This window comes from Cheilinus undulatus, linkage group 7 (genome assembly GCF_018320785.1).
Source record: "Cheilinus undulatus linkage group 7, ASM1832078v1, whole genome shotgun sequence".
In the NCBI taxonomy this organism is placed as follows: domain Eukaryota; kingdom Metazoa; phylum Chordata; class Actinopteri; order Labriformes; family Labridae; genus Cheilinus; species Cheilinus undulatus.
This window is the reverse complement of record NC_054871.1, coordinates 40,087,010-40,108,291: the sequence shown is the minus strand read 5'-3', so window position 1 is coordinate 40,108,291 and position 21,282 is coordinate 40,087,010. Positions and strand designations below refer to the sequence as shown.

At 39.0% G+C, this 21,282-nt stretch overlaps 2 protein-coding genes across 4 annotated transcripts in view; both read right to left on the bottom strand.

Annotated features, from left to right (window-relative positions):
- rab6ba (RAB6B, member RAS oncogene family a) overlaps window positions 1-11,417 on the bottom strand; it is a 100,944-nt gene extending 89,527 nt beyond the window's left edge. For all 3 annotated transcript variants that reach the window (XM_041792062.1, XM_041792063.1, XM_041792064.1), the window contains exon 1: window positions 11,168-11,417. In XM_041792062.1, the coding sequence (XP_041647996.1) occupies window positions 11,168-11,237 (70 nt within the window). In that variant the 5' untranslated portion in view covers window positions 11,238-11,417. The remainder of the gene's footprint in view (window positions 1-11,167) is intronic.
- Window positions 11,418-14,183: 2,766 nt separating this feature from the next.
- slco2a1 (solute carrier organic anion transporter family, member 2A1) overlaps window positions 14,184-21,282 on the bottom strand; it is a 45,923-nt gene continuing 38,824 nt past the window's right edge. Inside the window, exons 11-14 of the mRNA XM_041791799.1 lie at window positions 16,305-16,468; window positions 15,510-15,574; window positions 15,084-15,204; window positions 14,184-14,992 (exon numbers count right to left, since the gene is read on the bottom strand). Of these exons, the coding sequence (XP_041647733.1) occupies window positions 14,872-14,992; window positions 15,084-15,204; window positions 15,510-15,574; window positions 16,305-16,468 (471 nt within the window). The 3' untranslated portion in view covers window positions 14,184-14,871. The remainder of the gene's footprint in view (window positions 14,993-15,083; window positions 15,205-15,509; window positions 15,575-16,304; window positions 16,469-21,282) is intronic.

Genomic DNA, 21,282 nt, shown 5'->3' with positions numbered 1-21,282 from the left:
TAAATATCGACAGCCTGTCTTCAAAAAAAGCTCGCTCAAGGAAAATCCTACAAGCTGAAGGTCTGGTAACTCTATTTACTTCACAGCTTGCTGAATGTGCTCCACAACAGGATTCTGTTTCAGTAGGCTGTGAGAATGCTGTGACATCCAGGCCCATCAATAGAGCAACAAAGGTATAATTAATACCAGTTATTATCACCCTGAGGCTCACTTAAAATACAAAAAAAGTCAAAGGGATTTTTTAATCAATAAATTCTGGTATACTGGGAAAATACTCAGCTCAGTCACTACCTGATTAAGCTCACATGTGACTTCTTGTCATTTTTGACATTTGTCATATGGTGCAAGAACCAGAGATAAAGGAGAAAAATGACAAATAAACTCCAACCTACATAAAAATCACAGCATTGTTCTCAGCCTCTATTTCCAAGCTCCCCTGAGTAAAGATTTTCTTATTGTTAGATCATTATGCTGTTTTTTGTGAGAAACGCAATACAGGCTTAACACACTCAGTCTAATTATCAAGTTTTGGAAGTAGATTTTAGATCGAGTCTAAATAAAATACACCCTGCTCAACCAAAGTCTTGAATTTCTTTGGAAATGCATCATAATTAGACAAACATGTTGTAATGTACTTTTTACTGTTCTCTTTTCTAAAAGAGAAAAGTAACATTGTCTTCTTCAACTGTGCAAAACAGTGTATTAAATTATAGCTGGCTGATAAATTGATAAATGATGGTTGACATTTTTTACTCTGACTTTGATAAATAGGGTACAGAGGCTAAGGATGGCATCATTAATCACATCTGTAGTTGCCCAACAGTTCCTTTCAGTTCAGCCCTACAGTTCTTTTTTGCTCAGGATCAACATGGCAGCATGGTTAGCACTGATTAGAGGATTTTGATTTGTCTGCTTTTTTTGTTTTTGTATTTTTTCTTCCAAAAAAGGATGCCTTTCTTTTTTTTAAGTGCTTCAGTTTTGCAGCATTCAGCCTCAAGAAAACAAAACAGTGTGGTGACTGAAGCCAAAATCATGCCTATAGTGCCAATCATGCCAAAAACATGCAAACTCCATACTGAAAACCCAGCCAAACAAGAACTGGTCTCATTGGACACTTAGAAGAAGATGCAGGATGTTTTAGAGGCAAATGCAACAATTTGTAGATGTTCTGCTGGGGCTGGAGCCTAACCCAGCTGTCATTGGGCGAGAGGCGGGGTACACCCTGGACTGGTTGCCAGTCAATTGCAGGGCTGACATATAAAGACAGACAACAAACAAACAAACAACCTCACTTCTACGGGCAATTAAGAGTCACCAATTTACCTCATTAAGTTAGGATTAGGTAGCTTACTGTATTATTGATTTTATAAATCAATCATGGTCAACATATTTTTTTTTTTTGACAAAAAGAACCTCTTTCAAGTCAGTATTTAGTAAATGCATCTTTAGCTGCAATAACAGCACTGATTCTGTGTGGCTAGGTCTTAATCAAGCTGGCACATCTGGACACTGCTATTTTACTCCATTCTTCTCTGCAAAACTGCTCAAGCTTTGTCAGGTTGCACAGGGATCAGGCATGAACTGCCCTTTTCAAGTCTTGCCACGAATTCTCTGTTGGATTGAGATCTGGGCTTTGACTCGGCCGCTCCAGAACATTCACCTTGTTGTCTTTAAACTATTTTTTTGTAGCTTTCACTGTATGCTTCGAGTCATTGTCTTGCTGGAAAATAAATCTTCTCCCAAGCAGTAGTTCCTTGCAGACTGAAAAAAGGTTTTCCTCCAGGATTTTGCTATATTTTCATTTTACCCTTTACCCTTACTAGCCTTCCAGGGCCGGCTGCCAAGAAGCATCCCCACAGCATGATGATGCCACCTCCGTGCTTCACAGTGGTTGTGTATGTGGTGATGTGCAATGTTTGGTATCTGCCAAACATAGCAACCTCGTCTGACAGCTAAAAAGCACCATTTTTGTCTTGTCAGACCAAATGACTTTTTCCCACTTGATCATGGAGTCTGACACATGCCTTTTGACAAACTCTAGTCGAGATTTAATGAGAGCTTTCTTTAATGCTCTCTTTGCCAGAAAAACTTTGATTGGTGAAGAACCATTTTAGTTATATTTCATTTTTCTAATCATTCATTTGGTTATTTAATTGTAATTTTTTAAACTTTAGGGTATATCATCCTCTCCAAAGTTGTACATTTGTATTCCAAAACTGATGTTTACCAGTTCAGACTGAAGGGAGGCCAGGCCTCTAACTGCCAGTACGTCTATACTCTCCTCTTCTTATCGCTGTTTATTTTCTGTGTAAGAAGCTGCATTTTTCTGTCTGCATGTGTGTGTCATTGTGCAATATCTCTGCATCTGTGGTTTCACAGCCTCGGTGAGGAAATGTGTCTGCTGCTCCCTGCCTGGGCAAGCCAAAACTCAGAGTTTCATTTGCTCAGAAAGCTGCTCCCCGGAGACACAAACAGTGATTGATGCATTAGACAACCAACTAAACCTGACTTTGAAGCATATTGGTTGGGTGATTCAGCAGTATTTTGAAGCCAGCACTACTTTGTGCAATGGCAATCTCGGTTGTGCAGTGAAAGATAGAAGATGGCATTTTGATTCAGTGAGCAAAATCTCACAGCAGCCATGCGAATGCTTCTACCAAATGTGTTTCCATCTGTTTGTCCGAGGTGAATTGAAGCTTGTACCTCCAAACAATTAGCTTTTCAAAAGTAACACTGCTACTTTGAAATTGGCCTGTGGCAAAAAGTCTATGACCAATAAACGCAGAGCAGTAATGAGAGGTGTTCCAACAATGACCTGGTTGATTGCTTTGAGGCCAGAACTTGCAAAATGCTGTTTCCACCAGGAGCGTGGGCACACAGACTTGGAAACAGCTGATTGGTCTGCTTAAAGCCTTTAGCTTTGTCAAGGAAGTCTTTAGATGGCCTCCTTTGTACTAGCTGTGTAAAAAAACACCCAAAGAAGTATGCAGGAGGAGAGACTTCCTGACAGCTCATTTAGCATTCTGCCTGCTTCCACCCACTTAATCCGGAGCCCCCACCTCTCTGACGTTAGCTTATTCTTTCAAAAAAAAAAAGAACCTCATGTCATCTTTCCCATTATAGACACATTTTTCAGGCACTTCGGTACATGGGAACAATCAACCCAGAGGGAACAAGTAGTCTTTTTAACACAGCATCTTTCTCGTGCCCCTGTTCCTGACACACTTGAGTCCAGTCGTGTACATTAATAAAAGATAGTGGCAGAGCTGACGGGATTCACGCCCGCCTGGGCACCAGCTGCAATTACAGCCGACATGTCAGAGAGACATGGCTCCAGCGGAGGAGACGACCCAATCAAACACGAGGCTGGCTGGGCCTGCCTGACACTGTCTGGATGAGTGCTGGTTGACAAATAAAGTCCCCTCACTCGCACTGTTATTAAGTATACACTCCTGCACAGCCTCAGTACAGACCAGCAGGGTCTCCTGTGTGGAAGTGTTCAAGGACCCCCTGCCATTTTATTAAAAGCTAGATTGAAGCACCTAAGACTTGTTTTCTTGAGGCAACTATGACAAGGTTCATCTCAAGACATAATTTTATTGATCCTCTTCAACAAAGATCCCTCCATGCTGATCCCACATGGTCATCAGTTTTTGATTCGATCAAATTCAGGTCACCACAATTGATGTCAAGGAAAACCATATTCCCAAAACAGTATTCACATTTATATAAACTCAAAACTAAAAGATGAAATAGGGAAAAAAGAAAGAATAGAAATGATTACATCTAAAGCTCGTGAGCAGTTTAAGCTGGTTATGAAACAGACTTAAATTAACAATGATGCTTTTATCTGACCTACAAAAGAAAACAAAACCCTCAGATGAAGACTATTTCTAAATTTTTCCTTTTAAACTTCTTTTAACCTCTGCCACTAGGTTGGTGTCAATAGAGATCAACACCAGTATGACACTGCTGAAAGAGCCATTATGCACTTTTTTCAACCCCAAAGATGAACAGTCACAGGTACATTTGGCTCTAAAAAGACAGCAAGACAATGTTTCCTCAGAAATCACCATGTCCACAGGAACCTTTAACTGTGTAGGTAGGGATGCACTGATGCATCAGTGCAATATCAGTAAGCCAACATTGGCCTTGTTGATAACATCGGCCTACAGCAAACAATAAGACATGAACAAATATCAGTAGATGATGTTTATCTGGCCTATCTGGTATGTTAGGTTTGCTGCTAATGCCAGGACAGGATTCTTTAGCAGTGTTTTCATCTTTTGTTGGTGGTATTCCCTTGAATAAAGGTAAGGAATTATAATTGCACGGAGCTTAAAACAGACCTAATGGACACAGAGGAGAGTTTCTTAACCTTGTGATAATAAACGCAGTGCTCTAAAACAGAGGTTCTGTGTGCTGCTAGTGAAAAAAGCTGACTTGAACACAGACTCATATGCTCTTCAATTACAGTAAGTGGCTTGGCTCTACTTGGTTTGCCGGTAAGGCAGCCCAGGACAGCAGGGATTTGCTTTTCCACCACAACCAAGCAACCCATTTGAGGGCACATCTTGAGCTGATGATTTTGAGTCAGTGGCTTTGAATAGCTTCACTTCAGTAAGCATTCAGTAAGAAGAAGAAGCACTGATTGGTGAAGCTATCCACTCACATCATGCCCTTCCATGCTGCTGTCTCGAGGTATTTCAAAGTTTGGTGCAGCTGTTGCTACTTCATCACGTCTGCGAGGCGTCCCTGAATGATGAGGAACCGCTGTGAAGTCACCGTGGTGCTTAGAGGCAGGGTGGGAACGCATTCTGGGCTCGGCTCTATGTAGCCCAGCACAGACGAACTGGTGCTGGAAAAGCAAATCAGAACTGCTCGGTTTGGATCAGCGTGGCCAAAAGTCATAGTGGAAAAGCCCCATTAGTCCGACATTGAATATACCAGCTAGGGATGTTCTAATACCATTTTTTCCTTCCCAATTCAGATTCCGATAACAGAGCATTTGGTATCGGCTGATACCTAGTACTGATCCAACACCTTTATAAACCGTCAAGACTCACTGTGCTTTGGAAACCTGCCATGGTATTTTAGCCCTTTAGTCAAGTTGTTTTCCCGGCTAATTATCGGTAGTTTTACTGCTAAATATTAAAACAGCAATAACACAGGGGGGCACATCACAGGCTCTCTGTCTCCATTTCTTTCCATTATGTGCTATTCAGGCCATCTTCATCATGATCTGTGTGTTAAAGCAAGCACAGTTTGACACAGCAAGGCATGAAAATGGAACAGTCTACCATTGGTTGTCAGCCTGTCCCAAATCATGTAGAATACATTGCAATTAGCATTCAAAGCTAGTGGCAGTACATGGATTTAAAAAGTGGATAAAAAGGCGTTCATAATCGGATTTACCAGTGTGGATTTAATCTTTAAACACCCTGAAAAGTAACCCAAGTTCCAGGCTCACTAGAACATCTGTAAGGGATTCGAAGGCATGGATAGCATCATTGGAACGGCATAACAGCTACCTTCAAGAGGAAAAAGTAAGAGGCTATGATTTGTGGTTCAAAAGTTATCTGACGTTGAATAACCTTTGTCCCTTCTGCTGGTCTGGAAGGGTTTTTAACAAATGCATACAGACAATAACGAATGTCATGATGCCTCCAAACTTTGATACTGCGGTAGGTCATTTTTTTCTCCTTTGTTTGGTTCTTCTTCGCTGCTCTCAAAATGGTAGTGAAGAATGGATTTTTGGTTTATAACGCTAACAAGTGGTATTTCACTGGTGCATCAACACGTTTACTCACCGGTAGCAAGCCTGTGTTTCCAGCGGTATCGAAAGTATTTCCAATGCTGGTATCAGAATTGGAACATCTCTACCCATAACTATAGCAACTTAATGGCAATGCAAGTTGAAAGAAGAGCAAAAGCATCTCTTTCATCATAAAAAGCTTTCAGTGCTGTTCCTTGCTCTTCATTTGATAAAGAAATGTGGTCCAGCTCTGATATCACTGGCACTATACTATAGCTACATCTGAGCTAATTGCTACATCGGCAGCAGCCACCCTCTCCCAGTTCAACTAAATCCTGCCCATGGCTACCACCTATTCCCCTCAAATGTCTGCTTGGTTAATTAACAGACCTGGCACAATTGTTTCAGACTGGAGGGTTACACGATGGATTTGCCTGATGACAGACCTGAAATCTGATCAATTCATTGGCTCTACAAGGTCAATCCTGTCTGAGGTCTGCCATGTCTGCATTGAAGAAATATAAGTCGAAAAAATCTGGGTGCACAAAGCCTAACATATTATGCCAAACACAGAAATTAGTCATGTGAGATATGGCACCTCAGTAATTTGGTATTGAATAATCTTCATTTTTATCTTTGTCATGTTATTTTCAGCACCTCTCCTGGAGAACTGTTGAGGACAGGCTGGTAATCATGACTGAAAGCTTTGACGGTGTTTTGGATGCAGATTCAGGAGGCTCATCTTGCTGCAGAGCATGGACACAGATTTCATGGATAGAGCAGGCTTAAATCTATCAAAACAGTGAAATTTCAGTATGATTAGATGGATAAAATACATGGCAGCAAGCAGTATGTATTTTCTTTATCTTTTAACAAATCTTAGAAGGTTTAATTAGACTAATAAAACTGTAATAGTTCCCATCATTACTATACAGTGGAGATGTCAGCAGTAATTATGGGAAATGCTGACTGTGTGATCCTTTGTTAACAATCATTAGAGCAAAATATCATCATATAGACATGCAACATGACACACAGACAGAAACACGTTGTCACATTTCCTAATCATTGGCCAGTAAATCAATAACCCCAACAAGGAAGTCTTTTGAAAGCAGATTAAAATGAGCACAGAGTGCATGCTCTTACTTAAAGGAAGTTACAGTATTACTGCGTGCAATTACTAAAATACCCACATTGCTTATTATGACACAGTTAAGGTAAAGGGCTTCCTGTTAAGTTATTTCTTTAATTCTTACAGAGCAGAGACTCCACTGTGGTTACTTACTTTAAGCTAACTCAGATGGATTGAAAAGTTGAACAACAAGAGAGAGAAAAGAAATGTAGGAGCTACAGTAAACCTTTAAAGAGCCATGACAGTTAGTTTAACCTATAAACCACAAGCCCTGGCTTTTGAGAACTACCACCAGCTCCTTATTCAGGATCTAAATGATGCTTAAGTGACAGGTTTCAATAAGATCATTGTGGTATATGATGTGTGAATCAATGAGGCATACAAGAAGGGTAAATGCTTAAAAAGCACCCTAAATCTAAAAACACATGCATCCTTTGCGGGAGATATCCTCAGTCATACACCTGTAGATACTTCTCATTACTCTGTTTTTACTGAATAACCTTATTAGTGATATAAAAACATTCACATAGCTCTATGATTTACTGAGTACAATGTACTCTCTTATATTTTGTCAGTGAAGCCAAATCCCCTTTGGCTTGTTGCTTGGCATTTAATATGAGAAAATCAGCCCCATGAGTAAAGCCACCCAACAAGGCTCAGTATCGTCATAACATAAAAATCATTCGTATTTTTCTAAAAAGTGACAGCTCAGTGACAAGAAAGATGAGCAAGCATGAATGGGTAAAAATAGGGTGATGATTAATGGTTTAATCATAATTCTACTCATTCTGAAACTTCACACTGAAAAGCTGATTAGACTATAAAATGTCAAAAAAAATGTTATTCAGGGTTGACAGTCTAAAATGTGTTGTGTTCTCTTTAACTCAAACATATTTCTCTCTTTGCCTGTGTTGCACAGATTATTATTTTCCTTACTGATTACTGTATTTTTACAAATCAACAGGAAATCTTAATTGAATCGAGTGTTAAAATGTTAAAAATACTTTACAAATCACATCTTGGTGCTAGGAAATATGTTGAGTTTTCAAGAACATATTTTCATATGGGATATGTGGAGGTGTGACGGTTCACAGAGGTCATGGTTCACTCCATACTTCAGTTTTAGGGTCGCCACTGGGTACAGGTTTGGTCAGCTGGGAAAAAGCTACAATAAAGATGCATATTTCTAGGTTTTCTTTCTCATAATGACCTAAGTGACAGTTAAAGTTGTTCATTTAAATGTAGGGCTGTTGGGGTGCAGGTGGCCTAGTGGTTTAAGGCGCACCCCATGTACGTGGACCGCCCGGGTTCGAATCCGCGTGTCTGCGTGTCTCTCCCCCGCTCTCGTGCCTGTTTCCAACTCTATCCACTGTCCTCCTCTTTCAAATAAAGGCACAAAAATGCCTCCAAAAAATCTAGGGCTGTTGCAAATTTCTGTAGTTAATCATGATGTTAGATTAAAGGCATACCAGTATTAATGATAAACATGATAAAATTCCTCCAAGGTTATCATAGAGTTCATGTTTCAATCATCTTTAAAATCATCAGTGATAACCGTGCTTTAATATCACTGTACTGTGTATGACGTCAAGACAGCCCACTCACTACATCGGTTCATTTATTGAGGTGAATGGAGAAAAAAAGGCTTCAGGTCGGCCGCTGATGTAAAGAAAAATGTCAAGGAGGAGGAGGCATTGCTGTGCCACTCCTCTGCTCTCTTGCCTGCACCACACAGACAGACAAGTAGGAATAATGAGCACTTTAGCCATTGGCTAATTAATTCATAAGCTCACATCAGCTTAGTAAAAACAAAACAAAAGGAGTGGAATGCACTAGCTGGCTATAGATGCTCCTTATCTACTCAGAAGCCCGAAAAAAGCATGCCCAAACTTTAGAACAGTTCCTGTTTGGTTAAAAATTCTTGTTCAGTGTTGCACTGAATTTGCTGGAAAAGAAGTTAAAGGGATATTTCGGTATTTTTGAAGTTGGGTTGTATAAGGTACTTGGCGATAGCAGTGCCTTTAGCCTCCTGAGATCTCAGTGAGTGTTGCCCTCAAACAGGACACACTTGAAGAAGCTAGGCTATATAAAGTCACAGAAAGGTATAGCAGCTCTGGTACAAATGGGCCAAAAACAATGCTGGCTCAATTATACACTGAAATCACTGGAGGCTAAATATCCCTTTAAATAGCTCAATGATCTAGCTGATCAATGGTTACATTATGATGAATTCAAGGACCGTAAGAAAAAAAGAAATTACACAAATGTAGCCTAAATAAAATTACATGATGTGTTCAAATATAACATCAAGAAAACAAAAATCCAGTTTTTGAAGAGAAAGTTGAATAAATCCAGTTGTGAGGACCTGGGTGCTTTGTCAGCTATAAAAATATAACTATGACCCTTTATAACCCCAAATCTACTCAACTAACACCACTTCAATTAAAAATGTATTTCCATTAGTCTCAAACAACAGAAAAGTATCAATAGTGGTACTGATAAGGAGCTTTGGATTGTTTTGTTTTGTTTTGTTTTTTTTGTCAAAAAAGCCAAATTATATCAACCATAATTGTTATATAAATCAATAAAATGGTAAAACACACAAGTGGGTAAATACTGTTTATAAGCAACATATTGGTTAAATACATTTTCTGCCAATACCCACAATTAACTTTTTAAGCTAACATCTTCCTAAACACTGTGCATTCCTACATCACAATTCAGCTACAAGATATTGGCACATCATTTTGGGTCCATATTGTCCAGCCCTATAAGCATTACAGCACTGATATAGGGCCATTACTTAATGTTTGTCCTGTGTTTCTATCATTAATCGAAGTTTCTGTATTTGTAAAAATAAAGGTGTAAAAATATGATTCAGTGTTGGCATCATAAAATGTCTCATTTATTCCACATAAAACATGCAGTATTTCTGTGTTAATGTGGGCTGCATCAATTATCTTTGTATTTCTCCAAATTAACAAGAAATCAACTGTAAATCTACCATGATGATGTTTGAAAGTGTAAAAAAGTAGAAAACCATTTTCATGGTTTTTCATTTCATGAATTTAAACTCCAATGATTTTCAACTGGCAATGATACAAAACAGATAAACAGAGCATTATCCCATTGGCGATGCTGGAGGCTAAAATGATTGGATTTTTGTAAACATCATGATTAATCGGGTTATGGAAATAGCTGGGGATTTATCCATGATTGATCGAATAATCAATTAATTGGATTTTTTCAGTATTAGCCCTTACCATGATCACTCTAAGGCATCATCAGCTCTCAGTTTGCATCCCAAGGACTCCTTTGAGTTTAGTTAAAGCATCTTAGTCTTAGCAGCAATCCCTCAAGCCAATGTTCATTTGGACAGGTTTTAGACTGTTGTAAATGGAACAACATATGCATGAGCCCTCTATACTGGTTGATCAATAGGACCTACTAAAGGGCTGAACCATGACTAATGGTGTTAATTTGGCTGCTCAAGACCACTGAATTAGACCATAAACAGGCCAGCCCTGTTCACAAAACAAAGCAATCCTAAAGATTCAAATCATGTCGCAGACAGCTCTGTGTAATCTTGTGGAAAACTATTCTGTTGCCTCACAGAAAAGGAGCAGATTTGAAATGTCTGTGTGTGGGTGAGCAAATCTAGGATGGAGGAGGCGCAGATAAAAACAGATTAATCAAAGATGAGTCTCAGCATGAAACAATAATTAACAGAAAACATCATGCAAAATCACAAACTTGGTGAGCCTCAGCATGCACACTGGAACAACTCCAGGGCAGGGACTGCAGCCGAACAAGTTATCTCATCGCTACCGACAACCAGGGTGTGTCTCAACACAGGAATATTTACCAACTTGTGTTATCCACAGCATCAACCGAGAGACTGAACAGTCTCCATATAAGCAGCCCAAATCCTCTAAGCTAGTCCTGCATGTTTTAAACTAATAGGCGGATATTTAAGCATCATTAAAAGCTCTATAATTATTCTATTTAACTTGAAGACTGCAGGCTACAATTCCCACACTCTAGTCCATTGTGTGAACCCTCACAGGCTGCTAATTCAATTAAAATAACGCCCCTATCTCCCCACTTTCACTCTCACAAACTAAAAAGCACATCTTCTTCTTCTACGGTTTAAATCTTAGAACTCAAAAATAGCTATTTCCGTTGATGAAGTTGCTAACCGGCGAGCAGGTGCAACGGGTTCACTCGACTTGCCACACGACCAGAAATGAACTTCTCGGGAGAATTAAAACACGTCTTACCACTTTGCTCCCCCAGAAAGACGAGTTTGAATTTTCTTAAAGGGTTCCCAAAGTCACTGCCCACGGACATTTTGAGGAGGAGGAAGAGGAAGAGGGGGAACTCTGGACACCGGAGGACAGTCTGAGTGTACTTCCCACTCGAGTTCGCTGTTGGTAGGTGAAGATGCTGGGTGGAAAAGGAGGAGATGTTGCTTTCCACTCTCTCTCTCTTCGTGATGGGAGCTCACTGCTGCTGCTGCTGCTGCACCGGTCCGTGACGCTTCGGGTAATTTTTTTTTTCCTCCTCCAGCCCGAGGCTTCTGCGCATGCGCGGCCTCTCCTCGTTCTCCGCTGAACTGACAGCCTTGATATAAAATGACGTCATGTGAGAAGGGAGAGGCAGATATTAAAGATGTGCTGCTGGGCTTTAGTTTCTTCTTTGTGGGAGATTTCCTTCTTTCAGTTCATCATGAATCATGTATAACACACTATCCTACACAAACACTATGTTGACCTGCGCTTGAAAAGGTATCATGCAGGTTAAGGTTTACCTGGATGTGAAAGCCATGCACAATGAGGCAAATATTTTTCATTGTACACAAATGAATATTTACTTGATAAATATTGCAGTTCCAGTGATCACAAGTTAATTTCAGCTATGCTATTGAGGTCTTGAGACATTAACTTGTAATTATTTCGAGATAACAACATAAATAAGTCAGCATCTTAAGAAAACAATTGGAAATTACGTGTTATCATGGGAAATAAAGTAAAATAAAATGTATGAATAAACTATCTGGACAAAAGTATTTGGTCGCTTGCTCATTACATCAACAGCGATTGTAATGACATTACATATGCACTTTAATATGGAGTTCAACCCACTTTTGCAGCTATAACAGCCTCCACTCTTCTTGGAAGGCTTTCCACAAGATTTTGAAGTGTTTCTGTGGGAGTTTGTGCCCATTCATTCTTTAGAGCATTTATGAGTTCAGGTACTGATGTTGGACGAGGAAACCTGGCTCACAATCTCCGTTCTAGTTCTTCCCAAAGGTGCTCGATAGGGTTGAAGTCAGGGCTCTGTGTGGGCCAGTCAAGTTCTTCCACGCCAGACTCAATTAAACCATGTCTTTGAAGACAGAGAAAAGGGCCTTCCCCAAACTGCTGCCACAAGTTGGTCACGTTGTCTAAAGTGTTTTGGTATGCTTTAAGATTGCCCTTCATTAGAGATTAGGGGCCTGGCCCAAGCCCTAAAAAACAGCCCCATAGCTTTATCCCTCCTCCACCAAACACCACAGTTGGCAGAGTGCAGTCAGGCTGGTATTCTCCCAGCATCCGCCCAACCCAGACTCACCATCTGACCACCAAACAGAGAAGTGTGATGTCCACTCCACTGAACATGTTTCCACTGCTCCACAGACCAGTGTCAGTGTGCTTTAAACCACTCCATCTGACTCCTGGCATTTGACTTGGTGATGTGAGGCTTGCATGCAGCAAGCTCCCACCTCACAGGTTTTGTGCTTACATTAATGTCAGTGGAAGTTCAGAACTCTTCTGCTATGGAATCAGCAGTCATTGGGACTTTCATGCGCCATGCGCCTCATCAGTCGTTGCCCCCGCTTTGTGATTTTATGTGGTCCTCCACTTCATGGCTGAGTTACTGTTGTTCCTAAATGCTTCCACTTTCAAATATTACTTACAGATGGTTGTGGAATATCTGCAGGGATTAAAATTTCTGAAACGGTCTTATTGCAAAGGTGGCATCCATCACAGTACCAGCTTAAAGTCTCTGAGCTCTTCAGAATGACCCATTTTTTTTATCACAAATGTTTGCAAATAGAAACTGCATGGAAAGGTGTTTGATTTTATACACCTCTGGCACTGGGTCTGATTGAAACACCTGAATACACAAATTAACAGGTGTGGACAATTACTTTTGTCTATATATTGTTTGTCTGCTTAGGGCTTCCCTACACTGCTGCTAATGGAGCCAAAATTTATGCCAGCATACAAGGGCCTCTCTAAAAAAAAAAAAAAAAAAAAAAAAAAAAAAAAGTACAATAAATAAAGAGGATGTGAATTTTCAAGAAGTTTGATCAAATTATTCCTTTTACTGGGGATGAACAATAAATAAGTACTTGTAATTTCAGCTCAGAATAACAATATTATTATCTTGAAATAGAAAAGACATTTCTGTAAACTGGGGCTATCCAAACATTGTTTTCAGTTTGGTTTCTTGTAAATTTATAACTTAATAATATAAATTGATGAATTCATACATTTGTAATTTTCAAGTCAATAAAGTCAAATTTTACAATTTTAAAAATTCTAAAATTACATATTTTATTCTTCTAAATTTAGACTTTTTAAACTTAAAAATGCTGAGTTCATTTTTTTTAATTTCAAGTTTAAAGGAAAAAAATACACATTCCCTTCATTTTTTTTGTCAGCCTCAATACACAATACATCATTAGATTTGGTTAAGTGGTACATTTTCATCCAACGCTAGCTCTAGCATAGTTAACCGAATGCATCTTTAATTTGCAATAACATATTTAAGCCTAAGTTGAACCATTTTAAAGACAAAGTGTAACTTTCATACCAATATTCCAATTTGCAAACATCCTATGTTAAATACATCACAAGTCAAGCAGATTTGTTGTTGATTATTGTAATATTGTTTCTCAGTAACTTTACACTTTAGTAATGGATCCTCTTCAAAACTCCATGCCCTTCATATGTAACACTGGCTTTTATCTAAGGTTTGTCAGCTTCAATGCTAAAACTAAATAGTTTGTCCACAGTTTTTTCTAAGCAGTCAAACAAAAATTAAGCTCTTCTTGACACAAGGCCACCTTAAAAAGACCCAGAGCCAGAAAATGCAAGACCTCTTTCAGCTGCTTAAACGGTGTTCATTCTAAAGTCATTAAAATCTCCAAACCTTTGTACCATCAGGATTGCTTAGATTGCTGTGTTGGATACCAAGCCTTCCAAACATTAAGACAGGAATGAATAAAAGAGCATAAATTGTGCTGTTCATTTTTTATTAGCAAGTAATGCTTTAAAATGATGCACATTTACAATATAACCACACTACATGATAACATTGTGTGTGGTTTTGTTTGCAGTATATATAAAAACTAATCAGCTATGCAGTTAAATCAAGTGTTACAAGTGATGGTAAAAAAAAAGAGTACTACATTGATCAGAGATGTCTCTGTGCACGAGACAAAAAATAAAATAAAAAATGAACTTAAATATTAAGCTATACATTTTACTAGTTACAAAATCTGTTTCCAATGGAAATGGAAACCTGAATAGATTCCTAGATTAGAGGAAGAATTAATAAAAACAGATTTAATATCTCATTTTTTGACTCTTCACTGTCTCAGATACATATAAGAAATCTGAGGCACCACATAAAAGAGAAGTTTTTGCAGTCCTCTCTTCACTTGTGATGGGTGAAGCTGATTTAAAGAGTATATTACAAGCTTTGATCACATAAAGATGCAGACATTAATGCCGTAGGAAGAATCATATCTTAACTCCAACCAGTGAAGCACCAGGTAGGGAAGTTCACCTTCAGAAGTAGACATCGATGTTGAACCGTCCTCTCTGCAGCTTTCCCCTAATGCTACAGCTTTGCCCTTCACATTGATCTGCAAAATGTCTTATATGGCTGCAAAGCTTTAAGAAACTTGGACCAACATGGAAACTCAGTGTGGTCACAGTAAACCTTCAGGCCTCTTCTCCAGACTGTACTCCTGAGTCCGCTGCACCTTCCAGCCCAGCATCATGAGCAGAAAGATGCCCATGACCTTATAACCCACCTGTAAGCCCAGGTACCTGCAGGGGGGCAGACAAAAACAGATCCATGACTGTCAGCAGTGAACTGTGTGGGTGTGAGATGTTTTATGAGAGAGTCAAGTTTTCCAACCTGTTCCTCAGGATGTTGTTGTCATAGTAGCCACAGCTGTACTTCTTGCCGCACACACGCCTCCACGACTTGCACGACGTGTCGATGGCCATCCCGAAGAGAGCAGGAGCAGGAAGCCAGGCTGTGTGGGAGACAGGATGGTGTGGGTTCAGGGTTAACATTGCTATATCCTTTTATAACGGAGGCAGAGCCATTTCAGGTTGAGCCAACCATGAACCATCACTCTACTTTCACTGTCCAGTGATTACATGGAGGCGCATAAATACTAGTTGGTAGTTCTAGTTTAAATATAATAGTGGTCATTTCAGGCCTTCATAAAACAACACATTTTAGCAACACTCTAATAAAAAGAAATATCAATAAACATCAGCAACGCATACATCTGTGTGCAGCACTACAGACAAGGAGCATAACGTCTTCACTTACCTAACACTCTCATGAGTAAAAACTGAATTCCTATGGCAAAGGACTTTTCTTCAGAGGAAACAGATCTGAAAAGAAATGAAAACAGAAAGGTCAAAACCTGCTTTTTAAACATGACCTCTATCAATCTTCAACACAATATCTGACTACAGTGGTATTGATCAATTGCTCACTTATTCTTCCCTAACAGTCCTGTATGAAAACAGCCTCTATTTGAAGAAGATCACTTAATCTGTCAGTTGGCATCTTTATGAAAATTCAATTCTCCCCATTGTTTGGTTCTCTGTTTGCTCCCCATTCATTCTCCGCTATCCTACAGTGTATTAAAAGCCTGCTGTGCTCATTTATCAGCTTCTGTGTTTGACTTTTTATGGACTTCAAGGAGAGCCCTGCAGAGATTGTTAAAACAGGAGCAGCCCAGCGTTCAACTGCAGCAGTGTTTGGGAAGGAAATGGTCATAAAAAAGACTGTGAAAGGAAGAAATAAAGGCTGTACATGAGAGAGGTCCAGACACATGGGGGGGTGGGGGGGGGGTGAACATACTGTCTGTGCAAGATTCAGATATATTCATAGCATAATTTGCAAGAGCATATGTTTAGAAATTAAAGATAAGTGTCCCAGTTCAGATTCTGTGCTATATTATAAGGAATTGAAGGTTTGAGCCATGTAAAATATACTTGCACTGGAGTATAAACAGGTTTTAAAATTGAGTCTATCACTATAGATTTTGAATTCTTTTGCAAATACAGAACAAACACATGAGTGAATGCACTTTAAAGTGTTGTTTTCCTTCCTTACCTGAGCACCATCATGTACATGGGGTTGTGAGTGAAGCAGGCTATCAGTGATGCCAGAGAGATGACGAGGATCGCTGGGAGGAGTAAATGTGTACAGCTGTTCGGACAGGCAGCTGGGCGGGCGTAACTCTGACTCCCAGATATACACCTGCAGTTGGTATACAGCTGCATGAGGGGAAGAAAACAAAGGAGATATTAATAATGCAATCAGTATTGACACATTTTTTATGCCTTTGTGTTAAGGATAGCCAGGGCTGGAGGTGCTATGTTGTTATACATAAACCACATATCTCAAGACTTCTATAAGGCATTGGTTCACAATTTGGGGTCCAGGTACCCCTAGGGGGGCTTGCCAAAGGTCTTACAGAGGGCACAGGGTCATGTCTGCTCTGACACTGTCAAAATTAGATGTGTATATTTTTTCAAATTATACGTTTTTATTCATGATTAGAAACCTAATGTATGACAGCGTATTAGGGCCACCCTAAAAGATATTTTTCAAAAGAGCATCTGTATACTTTTTGAATAAAGTAAAAATGATTGAGATAAAGTCATATATTTACAAGAAACCAAACTCAGAATTTCTGTATATAAACAGTAATAAATTTATAAGAGAAAATTAAAAAGTATTATTTGAATAGACTCTCAACTGCAGTACTTCCATCCATCCATCCATCCATCATCCATCATCCATCTTCTTCTGCCTATAAGGGGTCAAGTAATGGTGGCAGCAGGTGAAGTAGTCAGCCCAGACATCCCTATACACATTTTCCAGTTCATCCTGAGAGATTCAGAGTTACTCCCCATCCAGATGGGATATACAGTCATTCTAGTGAGTTCTGGATCTGCCCCGGGGTCTCTTTCAAGTTGGATGTGCCCAGAAGACCTCCACAGGTTGGCTGTCAGGAGGCATCCTGAACAACCTCAACTTTTTTTTTTTTTTTTTTTTTTTTTAATAAAAGTAAAACTTATAAATCGTTTTTTTCTCAAAAATTAACAGACCCCCTTTCTTTTTCTTCTTTTCAGAGAGGTTTATATACACTGATGTAATAATTTTAGGAATTTTTTTTTCAGTGAAAACAATTAAAATTGATGTTAAATTTTTCCGAGAGGGTCCTTCAGGGTGGAGGCTTAGCTTTTCTTAGAGACAAGAGGGGGGCATAAGGAAAAAAAGGCTGAAGACCACTGCTTCAAGGGAATTTAATCAAACTCTGGAAAAATGTCTCCTGACTCAAGGATGTATCATCAGATTTAAAGGTCAAAGCTCAAGGTCATTTGGCCTCATATTTATCCCTTACCTGTGAAAAAGGTATCTCATAAACAATTTGAGGGAGTTTCTTCAAATTTTGCACAAATGTTTAGTCTGACTCACTTTTGTTTAGTCTGATTAAATTCTGACGGTAATAGGTCAAAGGTCATTGGGCTTCGTGTTCATCTGTAGATTGCTGAAAGGATAGCTGAAGAACACTGTGGAATTTTATTCAAACTTTGCACAAATGTCCACTCTGAGTCATGGATAAACTGATTCAATTTTCGAGGGAGCAGTTTAAACGTTCTTATCATTGGGACTCATTTTCATCCCTTGTTTGTGAACACAATATTTCAAGAAGACTTTGAGGGATTTTATACAAACGTTGTACAAATGCCTACTCTGACTCCTTAATGGACTCATTCGATTTTGAAGGTCACAGTTTAGAGGTCAAGGTCATTAAGCCCCTTGCTAGTGAATGTGATATCTCAAGAATGCACTGAGGAAAGATGTTCCTACTTTGCACAAATGTCCACTCTGACTCAAGGATTCACTGATTACATTTTGGAGGCACAAGGTCAAAGGTCACTCAAATGTTTGAGCATAATGTTTCAACACTATAGCGAGGGACTTTGGTCAAATTTAGCACAATCCTACACTTGGACCTGAGGTTGAAGTGATTGGATTCTGGAGGTCAAAGGTAATTATTCTATGCATTCATTTGACCTCTTTTAATTCATAAAAGGCAGAAGATTTCTACTAGTCACACCATCACAAAAAGCACCACAGCTCCTTCTTGACCTTCCACTGTACTTTTCTGACTATTGTATTCTTCACAGAGGTGTCTTTGAACTGTTTTCTGAAATCATACGTATTTTCTCCACTGGATATCCCAGTAAGAGACTTGAGAAATTCTCTTTCTTGTTGAGGGTTTATTTTAGAGTGTCTACACTAGTTTCATATCTGTATGCTGCAGTAATTTCTAGTCTACCAGCTGGCAGATTGTTATTTCTAGACCTATTTTCTGTTTTCTTCTTCGCTGCTTAGCATGTTTTAGCCATACAACATACAATACAACATATCATAAAATTAGAGTCTTGGTCAAAATAGATAAATGCATACCTGAAATCTTAAATACAGGACTTGACTGGGGAGGATTTCCCTGATGTATTATGAAAGCTTTAAACTCCTCCATGCTTTTTGTATCAGGAATCCTTAATATCCCCTCCAGTGATACCATCTTTAATTCTTATTAATCCCAATTCAAACAGAGGAAAAGGTTAGGAAAACATGATTCAGATCTTTGTCAGGCATCTGATTAAATACCACTTGTGGACATCTGAGTCCACTGGAAAGGCGTATAATTATAATCGGATGTCTTGTTATTAATCCATTAAGCCAGCTGTTACTAGTGGTGTCTGTGAGGGGCTTCAGTGTTACACAGTGGGCTCACATGCTGAGTCAAACTGACTAATACTCTATTAGCAGTAACACAATCCTCCCACTGGAAGATTATTCACCAGCTGTGACGTTTAAATACTGAGGATTTGTCCCTGCTGAAACACCTCCTATATGCTCTGTGACTAACAGGCATTGATCAGACATTGATTGTGAGTCACTGGTGTCCTCTTAGCAGTCCCTCTTTTTGCTCCTGGCCGGTGGGACATGTTAACTATTGTAAATCTCTGCTGGTATGAAATATACGATCACTCTCTCTCTCATGAGGCAGATTTGTCAGAAAGTCTGAAAACTGGGGGTGAAACAAGATGCTGTGATTTGATTTGGGTTTCAAATCTAAGAGGCATCTGAGGCATAAAATTCACTTTCTTTTTCTAGTGTCAGCTTGAACACTCGAACATTTACCCCCTGAAGAGCAGATTAAAATACACTCTCAATGCATCTTAATTGCATTTTACTCGCAGTATGTATTCCCTGCAGCGCTCTGCCCCCGTGTACACACTTAAAGGTTAATTACAGCCTTACAGGCCAAAAGACAGATCCTGTGCTAGGACAAGAACCAAATACTTTCTCCTTCATCCCACACTGAGAACTTCATTCTGTTAATTACTGTTATTATAAGTTTGAGGACTTTTTCCTGTAATGACAAAGTCAGTCAAACTGGATTTATTTTGTGTATTCCATATTAAAACTAATCATGATTTCCTATCATGCATTGAATACTTACACCGACTACTTTAGATTTTTTTTAGTATAATCATATTCAGAATTTGCACAACTATTGCATTAATGAAAAAGTCAACTTAAAGTTGAGTTTTATTTATGTTATTGTCTAAGTCAGTGGTCCTCAACTTTTTCAGCCCGCAACCCCCAAAATAAAGGTGCCAGAGCAGGGACCCCCACTGTACCTGAAGTGGTTGGACAGTCATGAACTTTCAAGAATAGTCATGTGCAAGGCTGTCCATAAGGAGGGATAAAAGGGAGATTTCTGGAACCCAGCCAAACTGGAGGCCCATGGAGGTCAGCATAACCATGGTCCATTGTGAAGTTAAGCTGTGAAAACCATATTTTATATTTGACCTGAATATTAGCTACTCTTATCAACAAACAAATAACTTTATTCATTCATTTAGCCTTCTTTAAATGAAATATTTTTGTTAAACATAATTAAAATGGGTTAAAAAAAATCATAAACTTGGTTAATAATGGCAAAAATGGTGGAAAAGGTGGTGATATTGGATTTTTAAAGATCAGAAATGGGTTAAAAGTGGCAAAAACAGGCACAAAGTGGTAAAAGGGGATTAAAAAGTGACTGAAATGGCTTTAATGTGAAAAAAATTTTGGAAATAAGGTGGAATGGTTGGTAAATTTGATATAAACTGGGAAAATGGGTTAACTGTGATTAAAATAGGCAAAAAGTGGTGTAAAAAGAAGTTGATAGAGGCATTAAGGGGGCAACAGAGGCAGCAATAGGGAGAAAGTTGCAAGAATTGGTTTAGAAGTGGCAGAAACAGGCAGAAAAAGGTGATGGATAGGGGATTAAAATTGACAAAAATGGGTTTTAAGTGGCATTTATGTGCTAAAGTTTGCAAAATTGGTGTTAAAAGGTGATGAAAAGGGGTTAACATTTGGTAAAATTTGTGTAAAGTGGCAAAATTGTAATTTAAAAAACATTCTTATTTTTATTAAGGCATCTCGTGACCCCCTCTAAGTGTCTAGCGACCCCCAAGGGGGTCCTGACCCCAAGGTTGAGAACCATTGGTCTAAATGACATTCAATCCTGGATGAGGTTAAATGTCATAAAAGACCATTCAACAAGACAGAAGTCATACAGTAGTGTTTAGACATCCTGGCCTGCTGTATATATGCACTCTTGGCCTTTAACCCTTTAATCGCCACTCTCCTGTTAAAACTCTTTGGGTCATAAGCATCTTGGTGTTCAGCACAGATGTCTTTCCTTTTCCCTCACATCGTTTTTTGGAACAAAATCTAAGAACTCTAAGCACTCTTACACACATTGGGCATCTGACATAACAGGGTACAAGTTTATTTTACCACTTATCAGCACTCACATATGCTGGAATAAGACAGACACAATTAACTTTAATTTAAAATCATATTCTACTGCAATTCTATCACTTACTTGCGCATATTCAATTAGCTTTGAGCTGGGGGTTCACTTACACTTTAATGTTGAATTCCCGTACATTCAGAGCAAAGCTAACCGGAGTCATATTTCTTGTTGCGTAAGCATTCTCAGCCCGTAAAGCTG